At 39.1% G+C, this 20,534-nt stretch overlaps 1 protein-coding gene across 1 annotated transcript in view; it reads left to right on the top strand.

The window, feature by feature from the left end:
- The first annotated feature begins 352 nt into the window (after nucleotides 1-352).
- Nucleotides 353-20,534, top strand: part of LOC121413041 (titin-like) — a 29,985-nt gene continuing 9,803 nt past the window's right edge. The window contains exons 1-11 of the mRNA XM_041605804.1: nucleotides 353-503; nucleotides 1,144-1,485; nucleotides 5,500-5,841; nucleotides 6,540-6,809; nucleotides 7,522-7,812; nucleotides 8,234-8,515; nucleotides 9,340-9,360; nucleotides 11,185-11,445; nucleotides 12,931-13,032; nucleotides 15,001-15,003; nucleotides 15,635-15,753. Of these exons, the coding sequence (XP_041461738.1) occupies nucleotides 461-503; nucleotides 1,144-1,485; nucleotides 5,500-5,841; nucleotides 6,540-6,809; nucleotides 7,522-7,812; nucleotides 8,234-8,515; nucleotides 9,340-9,360; nucleotides 11,185-11,445; nucleotides 12,931-13,032; nucleotides 15,001-15,003; nucleotides 15,635-15,753 (2,076 nt within the window). The 5' untranslated portion in view covers nucleotides 353-460. The remainder of the gene's footprint in view (nucleotides 504-1,143; nucleotides 1,486-5,499; nucleotides 5,842-6,539; nucleotides 6,810-7,521; nucleotides 7,813-8,233; nucleotides 8,516-9,339; nucleotides 9,361-11,184; nucleotides 11,446-12,930; nucleotides 13,033-15,000; nucleotides 15,004-15,634; nucleotides 15,754-20,534) is intronic.

The following is a 20,534-nucleotide window of genomic DNA, read 5'->3' as shown; positions in this document are numbered from 1 at the left end:
ATCCCCCCCCCCTCCTCCTCACCCACTAGGCAAAATCACACACAAAACCCTCACCCACGCTTCACTTACAAGACCTTGGTCCCTCGAAACTGATCTACCAATATCGCTAAACATGCCCAACTTGTCCCATACCTGGAAATTGTGCACGATATACTTTCTATAGGACATAAGTATGTGTGTCACTTGGTTTTTATTCATAATTACACTCCAAATCCTATCCCCGGCCCGACTTTAGGCACAAACACGCACAGTCGCACACACAAAACTCTCACAACTCCTCCCTTACACGACCTCTCAATCCCTCGAAACTGGTTTCGCACTGTCACCAAAGAGCTTCTTGACGGCCGACTTTCAATTGGCTCTGTAAACATGGTAAACGAGCAAGTTTTGGAAACCAAGCCTCAGTTTATTACTCTCATTACATACCGATGGATATGCAGCGAAGAAGGCTGTGGACATAATGAATTACCTGCTTCGATTGTTGATGTGTTTCCTCGTAACAAGTAAGTGTATAATATACATGAATACATCAGATTTACATTAAATTGAAATTATGATCAATATATTATGATTTGCAATTGCATTGATTTTGCACTCAATTTCAAGTTTCAGAGCAACTTTGGATCTGAAAGTCACGAATTGTTATGTAATTCTATTATTCGTCTATCCGGGGGTCGTGAAATTGGTGTCCTACTAAAATTAGGCAGACTTGTAAGAAGACGTCAAGGCAAGGCGCATCTCCTGCTTTTTGCCTTACAGATATATCGCGAAAATGTCGAGGGGGAATAAATCAACCCGACCCAGCCCGTCCCAATACATTATAAAAAAGGGTAAAATTTGGGGGCAGTATTTTACCCAATGAAGGAAGCATATTGTCCAGCAAGGTTAAACAATGGACAGCAATTACTTAACAATGGGCTAAATCTTCACTGGAAAAATAAAAGTGCCAAAAAGAAATGCCCGAAGTTGGTTGGACCCACGATTACCCTCATGGAGCACTTTAACCCAATATTTTTTAAGACTGTAGGGTTAAATTATGTTGAAAATTGTATGATTTGATGTTGTCTATTTATTTAAAAAAAATGGGGAAAACTCGTACCCTTCAGGATGACAATGCTAATAATCGATTACTTTGCTTTTCAGGATCAGTTGCTGCAAAGCTGGTCGTGAGGAGTAGCAGCCCGGTTACCTCCTTTGTCGGCGACCGGACTGAGTTGACATGCTCCTTCTCCCCATCCAGCTCCCCGGGATCCTCATTCGCTTGGTCTCTCGACGGCAAAAATGGATTCAGCGAGCAGGTACGATTATGTGGCGGCGAAGATTGCGATTCAACGCGACACCAATCCGTCATATCTGATGAAAACGGAACGGGGAGGATGACGATCATCATTTTGGATACGGTCCTGTTGGATGCTGGGAATTACACCTGTTTGGTGCTGAACAACCATGATGCGCAATCAGCCGTGGTGAATCTGGACGTTACGGGTAAGAGTTTAGGGGCGTAACCAGGGGCGCGTAGGGGCGTAACTTTGCTCAGAATTATTGTAACGAGCACTCAAAAAGCGGGTTCTGCAGTCTCAGGCTCGTCTCATTTTAGCGCAATACCGAGTAATGCATTCTGACGTTTTCCTCTAAGCAAACTAAGAAATTAATACTGGCATGAAGCCCGGGCAGGAAGCATATCAATATTCTCGTCAATATATCCTCCTTCATGCCGAACTCTTACATTAGGCCTATACATTAGTCTTTGATGTTCACATTGAAGCACAACGATCAAAATGCACATGCAAATACTTGACCCGACTTTGGCACATATTCTCATTTCCCAATATTGCCCTTACTGTCAAGAAAACGAATCCAATCCATTCCTTCCATATATCATAGTTAAATCGCATTTATTCAAACGTTCCCATCACCTTGGCAAAAATATGAAAATAATAATTTTCACGAAAATCCAATATGGCCGCAGAAATTGCCTATGCTGAACCCCATGGGACACGAAATAGCAAAGGGAACGTCAAAAATTGACATGAGAGCCCCCATTTCGGAATAATAAAGCAATATTGACTGGCCTCGGGGCGATACGACATATATCGCCCAAACTAGATTTATATCGCCCGAGTCGCAGACGAGGGTGATATCAATTTAGTGAGGGCGATATATGTCCTTTCGCCCCCAGGCCAGTCAATATTGCTATTATTAACCAAATCAGGCATCTAGAGCAAAAATCGTTATTAATCTAGATATTTTAAATTTTTAGAATGAGAATCTTAGTTTATCGTGTTGAGCAGACTGGGCCTCTGAACTTTACCATTGTGACGTAATTGAAATGATGCGTCCCTTGCCTGGGGACGCAGTATCCAGCTTTGTCTTAACTTGATTACCATTATGACGTATGACCACTGCGCGGTTCAAGGACGCGTGCAAAAACGCGTAGAATACCCGGATATTAGCGCTGCTTTTTATTGCCCGCTACATTTCCACGCATTTTCTCATTGACTTTCCTGAGCGGGCAATAAATTGGGCCCGTGGATAAACAATTGGAATTTTATTGACCGGCAATTTGATCCCAGTCTTAAGCAGGCAACAATGTTTGAAAGTTGCCCTGCTCAGATGTCTGATACGGTTAATAATATATAATGCATTACCTCTTTGTCTCTTGTATCTCATCATCTCGACAATCGGGATGTAATATATTGGTATATATAAAACCGGTACGCAAGGATAATACTTAATGCAGGTTTTTATAAAAAATTATAAAGGCCTATCCATGTTATCTGATCTTTATTGGGAAACAGTTCAAAATAAAATCAATTTTCCAATCCTAAATCTATATATTGTCATCAAATTTGAAAAACTTAACCATTCTGAGAAAAGTTTCTGTTCGTATTTCCGTTATGCTGCTAACTCCCCACTAATTCCTCTATTTTAAATAATACACCGAGAAATTAGTTTTTGTTTCTACCCATTATGCTGCTAATTCCCCACTATTTTTAACAATACACCGACAAATATGTTTTTGTTTCTACTCGTTATACTGCTTATTCCACAATATATATATTTTAAACAATACCGAGAACTGATGCGTTGCTAGATCTGGAATGAAATGAAAACAATGACAAGCAATTTATCGTATCAAAACCATAGGGAAAAGTGCAGATATTCTTAACCTTTTCCATCATTTGTTTCAAAGAATATGAAATAAGTGATTTTCATTAAAAAAAATCGAGAATATCCAGCATAATCATGCTGTTTATTAGGTCTTGATTCTGTTGCTAAATAGCATGTAATTTGTCTTCTGGTGATTCTTCTTTCTCTTCTGTCTTGTAGTGTACTGGCAACTATTCAAAAATTGACTAATTTGCCTCTGCTTGAATTTGGAGCCTTCTTTGTGAGGATGAAAAGTGTGTTTTTTCCCCTTCATCATTTTTCCCCCTTTAATTTTTTTTACTTCACATTTTTTTGTTTTTTTCTCCTTTTGTTTTCTGTTAATCTTTTTTTTCCTTCTGTTTTTCGCTGCCTCTTCTTTTTTTCCTGTTTACTATTATTTTCTTTTTCATATTTTATTTTCTTTTCTTTTCTTGTTCTTGTTCTTTCCTTATCTTATTTTTCTTTTTCTCTGTTTCCTCTATTTGTTTTTTTTTTGTATATTTTTTGTTTGCTGGCCTTGATCCGGTCTATAACATTTATTAGTTCACAATTTACAATCCTATAAAAAACGAGTTGGTTAACATCATCATGGTATAAGAAAATATTTGAGTCGTCAGCGAAAAGTATACAGTAACTTTGATGTCTTTTGAATATCATTAATATAAGTAAAAAAGAAGTAGGCCAAGAAGACTACTCGGTTGGACACCACTACTTAATTTGCAGAGTAGACGAAGTGTTATTATTAGCTGAGGTGATCCCTTAATTACTCCAATGCCTTCTCTTTGACTCCATAATGACGACGTTTATGTAAGAAAATTTCGTGATTAATTATGTCGAAGTCCTTGCAAAAGTCAAGGAAAATATCGACAGTATGACAACCATTATCGATGGAAGTGGTAACTTTATAATAATAAATTATTAATAAATGACAAAACTACACGGGAAGTAATATGTTTTTCACAGAATTCTAGTTGGAAGTTGTTTGAAAAAAAAAGCAGTTGTCCTATATATAGTCATGATTGTATGGACAAGTTTTTCTAACATTTTAGATAGTGTGGTAAGGATATTCGACGATGGGAACGAGTTGATTGTCACCTTTTTTCAACAAAGGGATGACTTTGGAGATTTTCATTTTATTGGGGACCCGTCCAGTGATAAAAGAGACATAAAAAATTTGTATGAATGGATCAAAGATGGCTATAACAGTTTTTTAATAGACAGTTAGGAATGCCGTCACATCCGGGGATTTTTTTTTTCTTCTTCATTTGTAGGTTATTTACAATATTAATGATTTTTTTCTCAAATAAGTCATTAACTAGAAACTTCAGGCAATACAAAGAAAAGTGGGTCAAACACGATGGTGCACGGGAATCCCCATTTCCGACTAGACTAATTTTCTCCCTCTCACCCCCCCCCCCCCCCCCCTCTCTCTCTCTCCATCATATCTTGCGATATGTCAATCTTTTACCTCTCGCTCTCGTCATAACACCGAATGTTGTTGAATTAAAAATGAAATACAAGAAATCATTGCAAGTGACATTAAATCGATTGGTGCAAGCTCTTTTCTGTCTAGCACCTTTCATAAGCTCGAGAAAGACGTTATGAATCATTTTATGCCTCGGCGTAGGTTCGATATGTCAATCTTTTACCTCTCGCTCTCGCCATAACACCGAATGTTGTTGAATTAAAATGAAATACAAGAAATCATTGCAAATGACATTAAATCGATTGGTGCAAGCCCTTTTCTGTCTAGCACCCCTCCCTCCCCCTTTCCCCATAACTCTCCCTATCTGTTTCACTCTTTCCAAAATAATTTTAAATCAAAATTGCCAAGTGGTAGTATGTAGAATGTAGAAAATAAATTCGATTAATATAGCCCTACATTAGATATCCCAATGCCGATAGACCGAAAGTAAACAGTTGAATTTTAAGACTACGACCAAGGATGGGCATGATTAAAGATGCCCTTACAATCCTTGATCATTAGGCAATTGTTGAGATTGTTTCATTATTATTTGACAGGAAACCATTTGACTTATTAGTTTCAGGGTTAAGTCCACCCACAAAGTGTGGATTTGAATCAACCGAGAAGACTTAATAAAACAATAACCATAGACCTGAAAATTCATCAGAGTTGGATGGTAAATAAAAAAAGTTTTAAAATGTCATAACTTTCTAACGTAATTTTACATACCGATTTCGATTAAATTGTCTACGTATGCTAATTTATTTATTTTCTTCTTTATCAAATCAATTCAAGCTGAAAATACATGTTCTAGCCATCGAAATGTTAGCCATCATTCATCAGGTCTGTATTTACCATTTGAATAATCTTGCACATAATTACAGAGTGTACTGTCCACCGACCGACCGTAGATTGCGACGACAGTATTGACCTCAACTCATTCATGGATCTCACGTGCTCATATCTTACCCCGGACCAGACTTTGGGAAAGTTCACGCGGATCGCCAAAATATTCCTCTCACCTTCCTTGAGACCCGAATATACATCAAGTTTGCCCGGGTTTGAGATTCACGTGAACGTTACCCGGGATAGCATTCCAAATGCCTCCGAGGTAGCGGCAGACCTGCGACTGATTTCACAGTGCTGTAGGACGGAGTCGTCTATGCCATGTAGACCACCTGATGGACAGAACGTATGCTCTGACGTCTGCTCCACCGATGTGTATTGTAAGTATAGGACTACAGCAGAGAAACGGTGAGGAGACTCTGTCCTCTTTTCATACTGCAATGGAACGTTGAAATCCTGGCACTTATTATCATAGTAAGCTGGCAAAACTTGATAAAGGACTGTCCATATACGATGCTTACGATGCTCACCGTATCCTTATATCGTAATGGAGTTGCTTGTTAGGCCTGGGTATATGGGCTTTAGTATATGATCCCCTCTGCACCTTCATGTAGGCCATGTAGTTCATATGGTTACAGGCTACGGAGATTATGTTGTTATATATTTTAATACTGGAGTCCCCTATGCTGTAATGGGAAAGTTCGTACTGATTGCGCGTATTTTTAATGTAACATTATGATGCAATAGAGTTGTAATTGAGACCTGGTAGGTATTTGCTTGAACTGATATATAGGAAATTATTGTATCATAACATAGTTTTTTGCCCATTTTAAAGCTTTTATTTTATTTAGCCTTCCCGTCTGAAGGTCTTGGTACTAAAGAGTATATGCGTGGATATTTGTCTTTAATCCTATGTCCATTATAAAAAGGATTAAAGGTTGTCACATAGCACTACATGTACAGGGTAAATTGACACCCGACCCCCCAACCCCGGCATGTATGATAATGCTCTAAAATTCCATAGATTTTTACTTTGCTACAACGGTCAAGTCTATTCTGAAAATATTACTATCTGTAGATCCACCTTCTGACCTCGTCTTGACCCGATCCCCATTGGAACCTTGGCGGGAAGGATGGCACAATGCATCCTTGGCGTGCAGATCAAATGGCTTTCCACCACCTAGTGTCTCCTGGAGGAAGGTTCAAGAGGACACCTCACCTGGCATTGTCTTAGCTAACGGGACAGGGTCATCCTGGTTGTTCATTGCAGAGGTGCATCGCAATCATTCTGGAGATTACCGATGTGAAGCCGGTTTGGCGGCGCAAAGAACAACTATCTCTGTGCAATGTGAGTTAGAATACGGAAACGATTGTGTTTGTATAATCAGTCACAAAAAACACCATTTATAATTATGATACTATGCTCAGTGACCCTAAACTACGTTTGACCTTGCTCGTATGACCGAAGACTTATGCAAGACGACCAGTGGTACTTGATTACTTTAATATGTCCACGTTTCATGAACTATTTTTTCTGGGTGGTGTAAAGTCATTTGTCCCTTGTAATGGGACCTAAAACTCAGGCAGAATGTTTATTGATGCTCGACTATTTTTATGTCCAACTGTTATAACCAGATCCATAAGCTTTTAAAATTATGATGACGTTTCAAAAACTTAATCTTTGGTTAAGATTTGATGACACCGCCGCCGTCGGAAAAGCGGCGTTTACAGTCGCGCTCTGTTATGCAAGAGAGAAAAAAATCACTCTTCTGCTATTTTTGTAGATTCTAACGTCAGATATGGCAAATAATGAAAAGATTTCGGAATTTTAATGACTTGAGTGTTTGACCTCTGTCATGGATCGATTTAATACAAGAAATCTGGCAGGTAGGCAACAGTAAACAAAGGACATTGTACATGTATACTAAGCCATATGGAACATTTTTGTGTTCTTTATATCAATGGATATAGTGTGGGCCGACAATCTAACGTTGAAAATATTTCATAATACACAAACAAGATTATTTAGTTGGAATATCCATCCAATCTTCAATAAACAGATCCCCCTGATATTGATCGACGGGTGTCCATTATTCACGCCAATGAGGGGACCGGAGCCATCCTTTCGTGTCTTGTTGATGCCAATCCTTCAACGACATCGATGATCACGTGGTCAACGCCTAACCAATCACAGGTCACTACTAGTACCTTCAGAAGACTCTCGACAACTCTACTGGAGAGCAGATTGCAGGTCGCAGAGAATGTTCACAGAGATGTCTTCGGGAATTATACTTGTACCGCCATAAATTCACTCGGAGCAGATTCGTTCGTTATTCAGCTCACCGGATACTGTAAGAACATAGTTCCTTGATCGTAACCTACTTCAAGGGTATTCGATTGTCTGTTTTTAAGGCTATAAGGAAAATTTAGAGATCCACTCCCGGTTATTCCTTTTTTTAATCTGATTTTTCTGTTTTGTGTAGCCATTGTTAATATTGCTGAAGCTTTAAAGAAAAACATGTACATGCGAAACGCTATAAATCATGGTCTAGCATTTTCGTGACTGCGGAGTTCCTTTCTTGCAAGTCCTGATGTGCTGTTACCTTTTAGCAATCTATTTATCCTTATTACCAGGTCACCAGGCATGTCTCGATAGGACACTGAGCCATCTGTCCTGTAGTTGCTTGTTTACAAGCATTAGTGCTTTGCAATCACTTATAAATCACTATGATCGACACCATAATAACTTTCTTTCCATACGCTTCCATAAAGGCTTCCCAGATCCCCCTCATGACCTGCAGGTTATCAGCTCCTCGAAAACATCCCTCACTTTCTCGTGGACACCCGGTCAAGATGGTGGCAAGCCGATGACATTCGCAGTCTCATACTGCGTCAACGACACCCAGGAAGAAAGGTGCCGCAGAGAACAGGGGATAACGGATTGGCAGTTCATCCTAGACGGGCTAAGGACCTATACTCAGTACAGAATAATAGTACGAGCAGAAAACGAAGTCGGGAGCAGTGATGGCGTTGACATCTTTGCGTCGACTGCTCGTAAGTCGATCGGCCTTCATCCAGTATGTTAATAATGTAAATGTTTAAAATGAAAATATCTATAGTGATGATATTTACGATGATGATAATTCCAGGCTAGAAAGAACACAATGCCACACAATGTGTACACGTAACGAGCTATAAGGATGTAGCAATGTGACACGACATTTGATCCGGCGATAATTGCTCCGGGTTTTATTCGTCTAAGATATTGGGTAAGGGTTAGTGTTAATGTTATGTTTTATGGTTAGGCTTAGGCTTAGTGTATAACGCGAAGTCCAGGGGAGCATTTCATCAATATTTTTGTCCGACAAGTTATCAGATCTGACATCTTTCCATGATTCTGATTGGCTGGGAGGCATTGTTCCTATGGTAACTGTCAGATAAAACGTCCGACAAGTCCTTTCATGAAACGCTCCCCAGGGTTGAAGTTGGTCATTCCAATAGTATGGGGAGTTTGCAGCGGAGCATTTGTCATTGGAGCAAATGTCATGGAATCGTTAAAAATTGATAATATGCTAAATCTGTGAACACATGTGGGGGACAGTATTGGAAAATATTTATATTAATGATAATAATATAGCTTCTTGCATCAGACTGATAAATCAGCCTATACGGAAAGAAACTATACAAGATACGACAGATGAGGTTTAAAGAGCAAAAATTACTGGGAAAATACTTGCCTGTCAAAATCTATATTAATCTCAGTACAAAGTTAAAATAATGGAAGTGTGAGTAACAAGAAAGGAAAAACTACAGTGGATAGCCAGCAGATTTCACAAATTTTCTTTTTGTTTTCTTCATTTTTTTTTCTTGCATGGCAGCGGGTACTGTAGATGAATTGGGTAAGTGGAATACTTATATAGACCTATATATGCACATGATTTATCAGTATCGTATATTTAGTCTGTCATTGTTGTGGTAGCACTTCTTACAGTACGTGGTATCTGGTGTCGTATAAGTTTCAGTACTTTGCCGAGCGATGATGACAACGAAGTAAACACAACTGATATGAAACTAATAACACTTCTTTCCAAGTTGAGGAGGAAAATAAAATTACTTATGGTATAATAGAAAGTGTTTAGAATTTCAAGTGGATTATGAACTGGCAGAATTGGTGACCTTCTATTTCACTCGAATTAACAAAAGATGATAGTGATACGTGAGTATAACGATTAAAAACAATTCAGTAAGCCGAAAAACACAATGAGGTGCATGTGGACAATGGCGTAACTACAGGGGGACGGTACCCCCCCCCCCATCGGCTGGCAAAAAAAAATGGTGGAAGAAGAAATTATTGTGTATTATATTAATTTTTTACACTTTTCGCGAGAGTGATCACGAATTTCCTTGTTGACCATAGTAGATTGGGAGAGAAATGAATACCCTTTAGCGATTATTTCAGTCCACAATAATGAACCTATTCATTTTATTTTGTGACATTATACTTCAGAAATGTTTTTTTCTTAACCTTATGAAAAAAAATCGCTTAGGGCCTTTGTGTTCATCATTCCTGGTGCTCGAATTGTCTGTTTAAAGAGATATATAATCCTGTTGTAATAAACATTCCGTTTTCACGTAATCATACACGAGATATATTTCCTCGCACTTCAGGTTATTATTGCTATATGTAGTAACAATTGCTTCTTTTTTCGACTTCTACAAGTGATTGCCCTGCAAGGTCTGAATATAAACCATTTCCATTCCGTCCCTTCGCTCGTATTAGTGGATTGGTGAGATATGTTTGCTTATCATGAATTCCTTTAAAAAAAATCCTTTAAAGGTCAAGTCCACCTCAGAAAAATGTTGATTTGAATCAATAGAGAAAAATCGGACGAGCACGATGCTGAAAATTTCATCAAAATCGGATGTCAAATAAGAAAGTTATGACATTTCAAGGTTTCGCTTATTTTCAACAAAATAGTTATATGAACGAGCCAGTTACACCCAAATGAGAGAGTCGATGATGTCACTCACTCACTATTTCTTTTGTTTTTTATTGTTTGAATTATACAATATTTCAATTTTTACGAATTTGACAATTAGGACCTCCTTGGCTGAAGCACAAAATGTTAGAATAATTGAATTCCACGTGTTTAGGGAGTGAAACTTCATTTTACATGATAATGACGAGAAAATCAAAATATTTCATATTTCATATAATAAAATACAAAAGAAATAGTGAGTGAGTGATGTCATCAACTCTCTCATTTGGATGTAACTGGCTCGTTCATATAACTCTTTTGCTGAAAATAAGCGAAACTGTTTGGGGTCAGTATATACAAAAATTTCAACTCGCGCTCACATTGTACGTATAATGATTTCAACATTTTCCTTATAATGTCCTTTTTTATGTCTGAATAAAAAAATGTTCAGCTCGCGCTTGACAATCGCATTATTTGATCAATGAGATACATATCCGTTTTATAGCACAGTACTTAAAATGCCTCCATTAAGTCAGTACGCTTGGCAATTGAACACGCTTCGCGCGCCTACTAAGTGATACAAAATTTTAGTTGGTGCCCCCCCCCCCCCATGCCGTAACCCACGGTACGCCACTGCGCATGGAGGGTTATAAAGGAGCAGGAAATAAGACGAATGTAGCAATAATTGGATTGTGTACAGTATGGTTCTTATGTTTATGATATTCGCACATTCTATTTTCACAGGTATAAGTGCAACATATGAAATGAAAACAGGAAGGCTTGACATCTCCTCAACAGAGAGGGACACAAGTGACCTCTGCATCCATGCTGAGTTTCACGTCGGCGGGTTGCAGAAAATGAATGAAACGTGTTTACTTCCGGGTCGGACGGTGTACATCACGAATGGCGCCAGGGAGCATCAGCTGTGGCTGGTCGTGTGTGGCCGTGGTGTTTGCAGTGCCTCAACACGTGTGGAGTACCTGGATGGCAGCGATGGAAGATGGAGTGCGTTATTTGTCATGCAATTACTCTGCAAAAAAAATCTTATAGGTTGATTTAACAACAGCCCGGAATCTATTTATGTCCACACCAGAAAAGTGTGAAACAACCCCAGTTTGGTTTTGGTCAAACACCAGATAGGTGTTAATACAACACCAATCAGTAGCAAAACAACTTTGGTTTGACTCCGAACTGGTGTTGTTTCAATACTTCTTTGATGTGGACATGTATAGATTCGGGGCTGGTGTTAAATCAATACCGGAGTTTCTGCAGTGTAGTAAAATTTGTTATGGTGAAAGTTATAAGATGATATGAAAGAATTAGAGTATATAGGCCTACATGGTGGGGTGCATGGGAGACCCACAGAGATCATAGTCTCCATACACCGATCTTTAATATTGTTTCTTCACAATGTCATAGGGCATAATGACGAGTCTGAAGTGAGACTAGATTTACTATGTACGCTGGCTGCTTTCACCAAAGACGGGGTTTCGCGCCCCTATATATGGTCTTCACATTTGATTGGTTAAAGTGTCAGATATGAGTCTGAGCTTGGAGACTACAGGGATCAGTAATATTTTGCTAATGTGATAAAATTTCCCCCTATCAATCTAATTCTGGAAGTATTATTGCGTTACTATCTAGCCGCACTGTATAAACTCCGTATTATTGCGTTACTATAGCCATACTGCATAAACTCCATAAGCGCGGAATCTATATATGTCCACATCAGAGAAGTCTTGAAACATCACGAGTTTGGAATCAAACCCATGCTGTTCTAATACTAATTGGTGTTGTATAAACACCTTTCTCGTGTTAGACCAAAACGAAACTGGTGTTGTTTAACACTTGTCTGGTGTGGACATAATAGATTCCGGGCTGGTGTTAAATCAACACCGGAGTTTTTTCAGTACGAGACCTCTCTGTTTTAACATACTTTTCTTCCTTCTGTCTTCCCCGGTGTCATCCTTTTTCTCTCCCTTTTATTCCGTCTTAAAAAATAATAGGGTACCTACGTCACCAGTTGCCCCCCTCTCCCCTACCCCACACCCTTGTTACACCGCACATGTATGTGATAGCTCAATCACTCGCTCACCTTAAAAAAACTGTGCGCACACCTTATTGAACACCCTCTCCCACACACACTTCTTTTTTTTCAGATTTCGCCTTCGCGACCGCCAAATCGCGAATCCCTACTGGAAAGAATATACTCTCACAAAGGGTTTTGCACATGCAGTCTTGAACAGAATGCGAAATGACACAATGTTGAATTTGAGCGTTTCAACAGTGTGAATGTTTATGAACACTGTGATCAGAAGGGATTTGTGATAGGTTCCCTTCATTCATCAGCGAAAGTGCCATATGCATTGCAGAAATTTAAGTCACTACCATGATTGCTGTCAGCTCAGTTTGATGGGGGGATATACCCTTTTAAAATGATGTTTTCTCGTCAAAACTGTTTTTTACAATTTCTGATTATTTCTGTTCCAGGCCTGCTCTTCATCTTGGTCGTTTCACTGGGATGTTGTCTCGGGGTGACTGTGTTAGTTATTATTTCCTACTGGCTGTGTCGCGTAACAAAAGAAAGACGATGTAAGAAATATCCTTGTTTGTAAGCTATTACATCAATCCGTTTCCCTCAATAATTCTGTGACGCCTTCTGCATGAGAAAACGTGGCTTATTAAAATCAGAGCCACGACATTATATGCAGTTGTGTGCTGATAAAGTTCGTGAACCACATCCTACATGCTGGTTGTTGAAATTATACAGTGCGTCCCAGAATAAACGAAACCGAGATTTAGCGAGCATTTATCATAACTTAATCATAAATAGAATAGACAAATGACCTACCAATTTAAAGCTGAGAATCTCCTCTTTCATCTGATTTTACTTAGGATATTTCCTATTCACGCATGAGTGAGCAAAGTTGAAGAAAGGATACCAAAAACTCATTTGGCGGGGGGTATCTGGGTTTCGAAAAGAAAACCACATTTCTAAAACGTTCAATATCTGCTCTTTATTTTGGTACCCCAATTACAGAAAATGGTCAAGAAATAAAAAAGTTGTGGTCATTTGAAATAAGGCTTGTATTTCCGTAATTTCATGAGATAACGTGTTTTCACCGGTTTCCCATAGAAGCTTTCGCATGGTGAACAAAAGATTAAATGCATGGCTGATCAACAAAACGGAGTGTCGAGTGAGTTTGAAAGCCAGCCTAGAGAACCTCTTCATTTTATGACATTATTGAAATTCAAGCCTTATTTCAAATGACCAGAACTTTGTTATTTCTTGACCATTTTCTGTAATTTAGGTACTAAATTAAAGAGCAGATATTGAACTTTTCAGAAATGTAGTTTTCCTTTTGAAACCCAGATACCCCCCGCCAAATGAGTTTTTGGTATTCTTTCTTCAAATTGTTTTTGCTCACTCATGCGTGAGTAAGAAATAATCTAAGTAATATTAGATGAAAGAAGAGATTCTAAGCTTTAAATTGGTAGGTCATTTGTCTATTCTATTTATGATTAAGTTATGATAAATGATCGCTGAATCTCGGTTTCGTTTTTTCTGGGACGCACTGTATAACAGCACTACAATGTTCTGAGAGCCCAGAGAAACAAAACTTTATGACAGTAATACTTTACTATTAAATATCTAAAACATGACAGACCTTGAACACTTTATTTTCTTATGCGGTTTACTAACTTTAAGCACTGTATGTGATTTCAATGCTGGGAAACTTACAGCTTTGATTTCCCTTATGCTCTCTTGTTTTAGCATAGTAACATTTACTGTAAGTAAATAGTTTTTGCAACCTGGTTTAGGTATGTTCTGATCAAGAATTGCTTTAGACATTTTAAAACAAAATGTTCAATTTTCTAATAGTTAGTGAATAAAAATTGAACGTAGTCTTTTAATTTTTTGGAAAAACTTTGTTTAAACCCACTTTAAGCTCTTGAAGAGCAATCGTAGACTTGCATCCACATAATAGTAGCCAGGTTGTAAAATACGTTTAATTTATATTTTACAATTGTAGAGGAAAACTATGAGGTTCCACTATCACTATTTTGTTATTGGGAGTTGGAAAACGGTTTGATAGCTTGAAAAGCTTCGATATATTTCAAAAATTAACAGTTCGATACCCTGTGATTTTCCTCCCAGTATGCGAATTAGGGAACCGATAAAGTTACCCATTCACTATTTTTATTATATTTCATAACATGAAATATGTGACATGCATTTTGATTTCCTCCCTTAGCATATCGACCTCAACCTATTGGAGAAAGGGTCTCCTTATGGTCAAACCTGGAAAAAAATAAATAATTAAAGCAATGAAATACAACAGACACGGAGAAAAATCAACAGTTCTTGAGTGACATCATCGATTTCTCAATGGTGTATGTTGTATCAATGTGTTATGCATAGAACTGTTTGGTAAAATAGAGCGAAACTTTAAATGTCATAATTGTCCTATTTTGCACTTAGATTGATTGAAATATCAGCTTTCTTCTTGTTTGATTGCCCTCTTCTTAAAGGAGAATGAAACCATTGGAACAAGATAGCTTGTGTGAAAACAGAAAAATCAAAGAAACAGATCAACAAAAGTTTGAGAAAAATCGGACAAATAATGAGAAAGTTATGAGCATTTGAATATTGCGATCACTAATGCTATGGAGATAGCAAATTGGCAATGCGACAAAGATGTGTGATGTTACTTGTGAACAACTCTCCCCATTACTTTAATATTTATTTCACTTGAATTGCCTTTTTTATCACATCTATCCATAGATCATGTGGTCTTTCCCCATGAGGGCATGTAATACATATTTTTTTAAGAATACATCATGGATAAAGAGTTTGTATCATCATAAGAAAAAGCAAAAAGAGACATTTTGAGGGTATTTTATAGTCCACCAAAGGGAAAGTTGTTCATCAGTGACATCACACATCCTTGTCGCATTGCCAATGGGAGGGTCTCCATAGCATTATTGATTGCAATATTCAAATCCTCATAACTCTCTCATTATTTGTCCGATTTTTCTCAAACTTTATTCTTATTTTTTTATTTTTCTGTTTCTACACAAGCCTATTTGTTCCAAAGGTTTCATTCCCCTGTAACCACATGGACATTCTTTTGGCATGGTTGGTGTAGAATTCTCCTTTAATATTTTTGTTTGTATATTTGCCTGTACGCAGGGAGTTCTGCGGATTTTGATGGCATGTCAACGATTCAAAGAGCCCTTCCCTTACCCCCGGCCTGTGCCCTGGCGATTGGAATAGGCCCCAATTCGTTCAAAAATGAGGACTCAGAACTTGTAAGTATCTCTTACTTGGTGGAAAAGTTTTAACAGACAGAATATTTTTTAACTCTCATTCATTACTCTCATTGACATGTATTTCTTTTCAAGGTTTTAGTCATTATTTGAAATTTATTAATTTAAAATAACGAAATGGTAACACACAATTTACTATTTAGTCGTGGTGAAGAGGGGGAATAATGCTATAGGGGTTGACAGTGGCGTACCGTGGGTCACGGCATTGGGGGGGGGCACCAGCAAAAATTTCGAGTCACTTAGGAAGCGCGCGAAGCGCGCTCAGTTGCCAGGTATACTGACCTAATAGAGATATTTAAAGGACATGTAGTGCCATTAAACAGATATGTATCTCACTGACTAGATAATGCGAGCGCGAAGCGCGAGCTGAAAATTTTTGATATTCAGACCTAAAAAAGGACATTATAAGCAAATTTTTGTAATCATGATCTGTCTCGCTAAACAAACAATGCGAGCGCGAAGCGCGAGCTGAAATTTTTGTATTTATTGACCCAAACAGGGACATTTTAAGGACTATATTTTAGGAATCCATTTAGAGTATAAATATCTCAGCATAGTCATCTAATGCTAGTGCCATCCTTTGCTGATTTTCTTAGAATTACATCTTAACACATGAAGCACTTTTTGTAGTCATTGTATCGTGATTATCATACGCATCTCACTAATCAAATACTGCGAGCGCGAAGCGCGAGCTGAAATTTTTTTTAATTCACACCTGAAGAGGGGCATTCTAAGGCTTGTTTTGTAGGAATTCACTAAGACCTTACGTATTTCACTAACCAAATAATGCGAGCGCGAAGCGCGAGCTGAAAAATTTTGATATTCAGATCAGAAAAATTGACATTTTAAGGACAGATTTTAGGAATTCATGAGGAGCAGACATCTCACCAATCCACTAATGCGAGCATAAGCACGGACAGGAAATGTTTTATATTAAGACCTTAAAATAGGGCGATCACTTTAGGTAGTCATGAAAAGAAGCAAATGTCACTACATAAAACAACTCGAATTGCGAGGAAATATATTTGGTGTATATTGATTTGAAAACGGGAGGTTTTAGTACAACAGGATCATATATCCCGTTAAACAGTCTATGCGAGCACCAGGAACAATAAAGACATAGGCCCTAAGCAAATAATGTTTCATAACGTTATGAAAAATGCTTCTTACATAATATAACATAACACAATATAATATAACATTTTAATGAACAATAATTTCTTCTTCCCCCACTACGTTTCTCTTCCTTTTCCCTCTTTTTCTCCTTTTCCCGTTTTTTTTTTTTTTTTGGCCAGCCGATTGGGGGGGCACGTGCCCCCCCATGCCCCCCCCCCCGTAGTTACGCCACTGGGGGTTGATTGAAACATTAAGTCAAGCTGTTGGTAGATCTACAGTTGTTTCATACATTCGATTATCAGAGTCACTTGCCTACGGATGGGAGGGGGTAGGGATGGGGGACATTTTTCAAGAATACTTTCAGTGCACCGCGTGTCTCTTCGTAGATGAGACCAGATAATCTTTTGACTCCACCTCTTCTTGCTAGAGCCTTGCGATGACGCTTGCACCACCCTTTCCTCCTTTTCTGTGACCTGATATCTTGATGAATGAGAGCTAGTTGTGTACGATGGGATAAGCCCGTCAGTCATAAGGACCATAAGTCATAATACTAACTGGTCATAAGGACCGCTAGTCATAACGTGTAAAATCCTATACCCAAAAGCTCGCTAGTCATAATAGGCAAAAGGGGTCGCTAGTCATAAGGTCATAAGGACCATGGGTCATAAGGTCCGATTTTCATAATGCAAGATAAGGGTTGCTATTCATAATGGACCATAAGGGTAATTGATCATAAGGATCGCCAGTCATAATCAACAATGAGGGTCGGAATTCATAATACTAGATGAGGGTCGCTAGTCATAAAAAGGAAGAGGCTACATTGATCATAAGGGTCGCCAGTCATAATAGGGGATGAGGGTCGCCAGTCATAATGGTAGAAGGGGTTCGCCAGTCATAATAATGGATGAGGGTCGCCAGTCATAATAATGGATGAGGGTCGCCAGTCATAATAGGAGAAGGGGTTCGCCAGTCATAATGATAGATGAGGGTCGCCAGTCATAATAGTAGAAGGGGTTCGCTAGTCATAATGGTAGATAAGGGTCGCTATTCATAATAGTAGAAAGGGTTCGCCAGTCATAATGATAGATGAGGGTCGCCAGTCATAATAGTGGATGAGGGTCGCTATTCATAATAGTAGAAGGGGTTCGCCAGTCATAATAATGGATGAGGGTCGCTAGTCATAATAATAGATGAGGTTCGCCAGTTATAATAGTGGATGAGGGTCGCTATTCATAATAGTAGCAGGGGTTCGCCAGTCATAATGATAGATGAGGGTCGCCAGTCATAATAGTAGAAGGGGTTCGCCAGTCATAATGGTAGATGAGGGTCCCTATTCATAATAGTAGAAAGGGTTCGCCAGTCATAATGATAGATGAGGGTCGCCAGTCATAATAGTAGAAGGGGTTCGCCAGTCATAATAATGGATGAGGGTCGCCAGTCATAATAGTAGATGGGGTTCGCCAGTCATAATACTGGATGAGGGTCGCCAGTCATAATAGTAGAAAGGGTTCGCCAGTCATAATAATGGGTGAGGGTCGCTATTCATAATAATGGATGAGGGTCGCCAGTCATAATAGTGGAAGAGGGTCGCCAGTCATAATAGTAGAAGGGGTTCGCCAGTCATAATAATGGATGAGGGTCGTCAGTCATAATAATGGATGAGGGTCGCCAGTCATAACAATGGATGAGGGTCGCCAGTCATAATGGTAGAAGGGGTTCGCCAGTCATAATAGTGGATGAAGGTCGCTATTCATAATAGAACAAAGGGTTCGCCAGTCATAATAATGGATGAGGGTCGCCATTCATAATAGTAGAAGGGGTTCGCCAGTCATAATGGTAGATAAGGGTCGCTATTCATAATAGTAGAAAGGGTTCGCCGGTCATAATGATAGATGAGGGTCGCCAGTCATAATAGCAGAAGGGGTTCGCCAGTCATAATGGTAGATGAGGGTCGCTATTCATAATAGTAGAAAGGGTTCGCCAGTCATAATGATAGATGAGGGTCGCCAGTCATAATAGTGGATGAGGGTCGCTATTCATAATAGTAGAAGGGGTTCGCCAGTCATAATGATAGATGAGGGTCGCCAGTCATAATAGTGGATGAGGGTCGCTATTCATAATAGTAGAAGGGGTTCGCCAGTCATAATAATGGATGAGGGTCGCTAGTCATAATAATAGATGAGGGTCGCCAGTCATAATAGTAGAAGGGGTTCACCAGTCATAATGGTAGATAAGGGTCGCTATTCATAATAGTAGAAAGGGTTCGCCAGTCATAATGATAGATGAGGGTCGCCAGTCATAATAGCAGAAGGGGTTCGCCAGTCATAATGGTAGATGAGGGTCGCTATTCATAATAGTAGAAAGGGTTCGCCAGTCATAATGATAGATGAGGGTCGCCAGTCATAATAGTGGATGAGGGTCGCTATTCATAATAGTAGAAGGGGTTCGCCAGTCATAATGGTAGATAAGGGTCGCTATTCATAATAGTAGAAAGGGTTCGCCAGTCATAATGATAGATGAGGGTCGCCAGTCATAATAGCAGAAGGGGTTCGCCAGTCATAATGGTAGATGAGGGTCGCTATTCATAATAGTAGAAAGGGTTCGCCAGTCATAATGATAGATGAGGGTCGCCAGTCATAATAGTGGATGAGGGTCGCTATTCATAATAGTAGAAGGGGTTCGCCAGTCATAATAATGGATGAGGGTCGCTAGTCATAATAATAGATGAGGGTCGCCAGTCATAATAGTAGAAGGGGTTCGCCAGTCATAATGGTAGATAAGGGTCGCTATTCATAATAGTAGAAAGGGTTCGCCAGTCATAATGATAGATGAGGGTCGCCAGTCATAATAGTGGATGAGGGTCGCTATTCATAATAGTAGAAGGGGTTCGCCAGTCATAATAATGGATGAGGGTCGCTAGTCATAATAATAGATGAGGGTCGCCAGTCATAATAGTAGAAGGGGTTCGCTATTCATAATAGTAGAAAGGGTTCGCCAGTCATAATGATAGATGAGGGTCGCCAGTCATAATAGTGGATGAGGGTCGCTATTCATAATAGTAGAAGGGGTTCGCCAGTCATAATGGTAGATAAGGGTCGCTATTCATAATAGTAGAAAGGGTTCGCCAGTCATAATGATAGATGAGGGTCGCCAGTCATAATAGCAGAAGGGGTTCGCCAGTCATAATGGTAGATGAGGGTCGCTATTCATAATAGTAGAAAGGGTTCGCCAGTCATAATGATAGATGAGGGTCGCCAGTCATAATAGTAGAAAGGGTTCGCCAGTCATAATGATAGATGAGGGTCGCCAGTCATAATAGTGGATGAGGGTCGCTATTCATAATAGTAGAAGGGGTTCGCCAGTCATAATAATGGATGAGGGTCGCTAGTCATAATAATAGATGAGGGTCGCCAGTCATAATAGTAGAAGGGGTTCACCAGTCATAATGGTAGATAAGGGTCGCTATTCATAATAGTAGAAAGGGTTCGCCAGTCATAATGATAGATGAGGGTCGCCAGTCATAATAGCAGAAGGGGTTCGCCAGTCATAATGGTAGATGAGGGTCGCCAGTCATAATAGTGGATGAGGGTCGCTATTCATAATAGTAGAAGGGGTTCGCCAGTCATAATGGTAGATAAGGGTCGCTA

The sequence above is a fragment of the Lytechinus variegatus genome, chromosome 4 (assembly GCF_018143015.1).
Source record: "Lytechinus variegatus isolate NC3 chromosome 4, Lvar_3.0, whole genome shotgun sequence".
Taxonomy (NCBI): domain Eukaryota; kingdom Metazoa; phylum Echinodermata; class Echinoidea; order Temnopleuroida; family Toxopneustidae; genus Lytechinus; species Lytechinus variegatus.
This window is presented reverse-complemented; position numbering and strand designations above follow the sequence as displayed.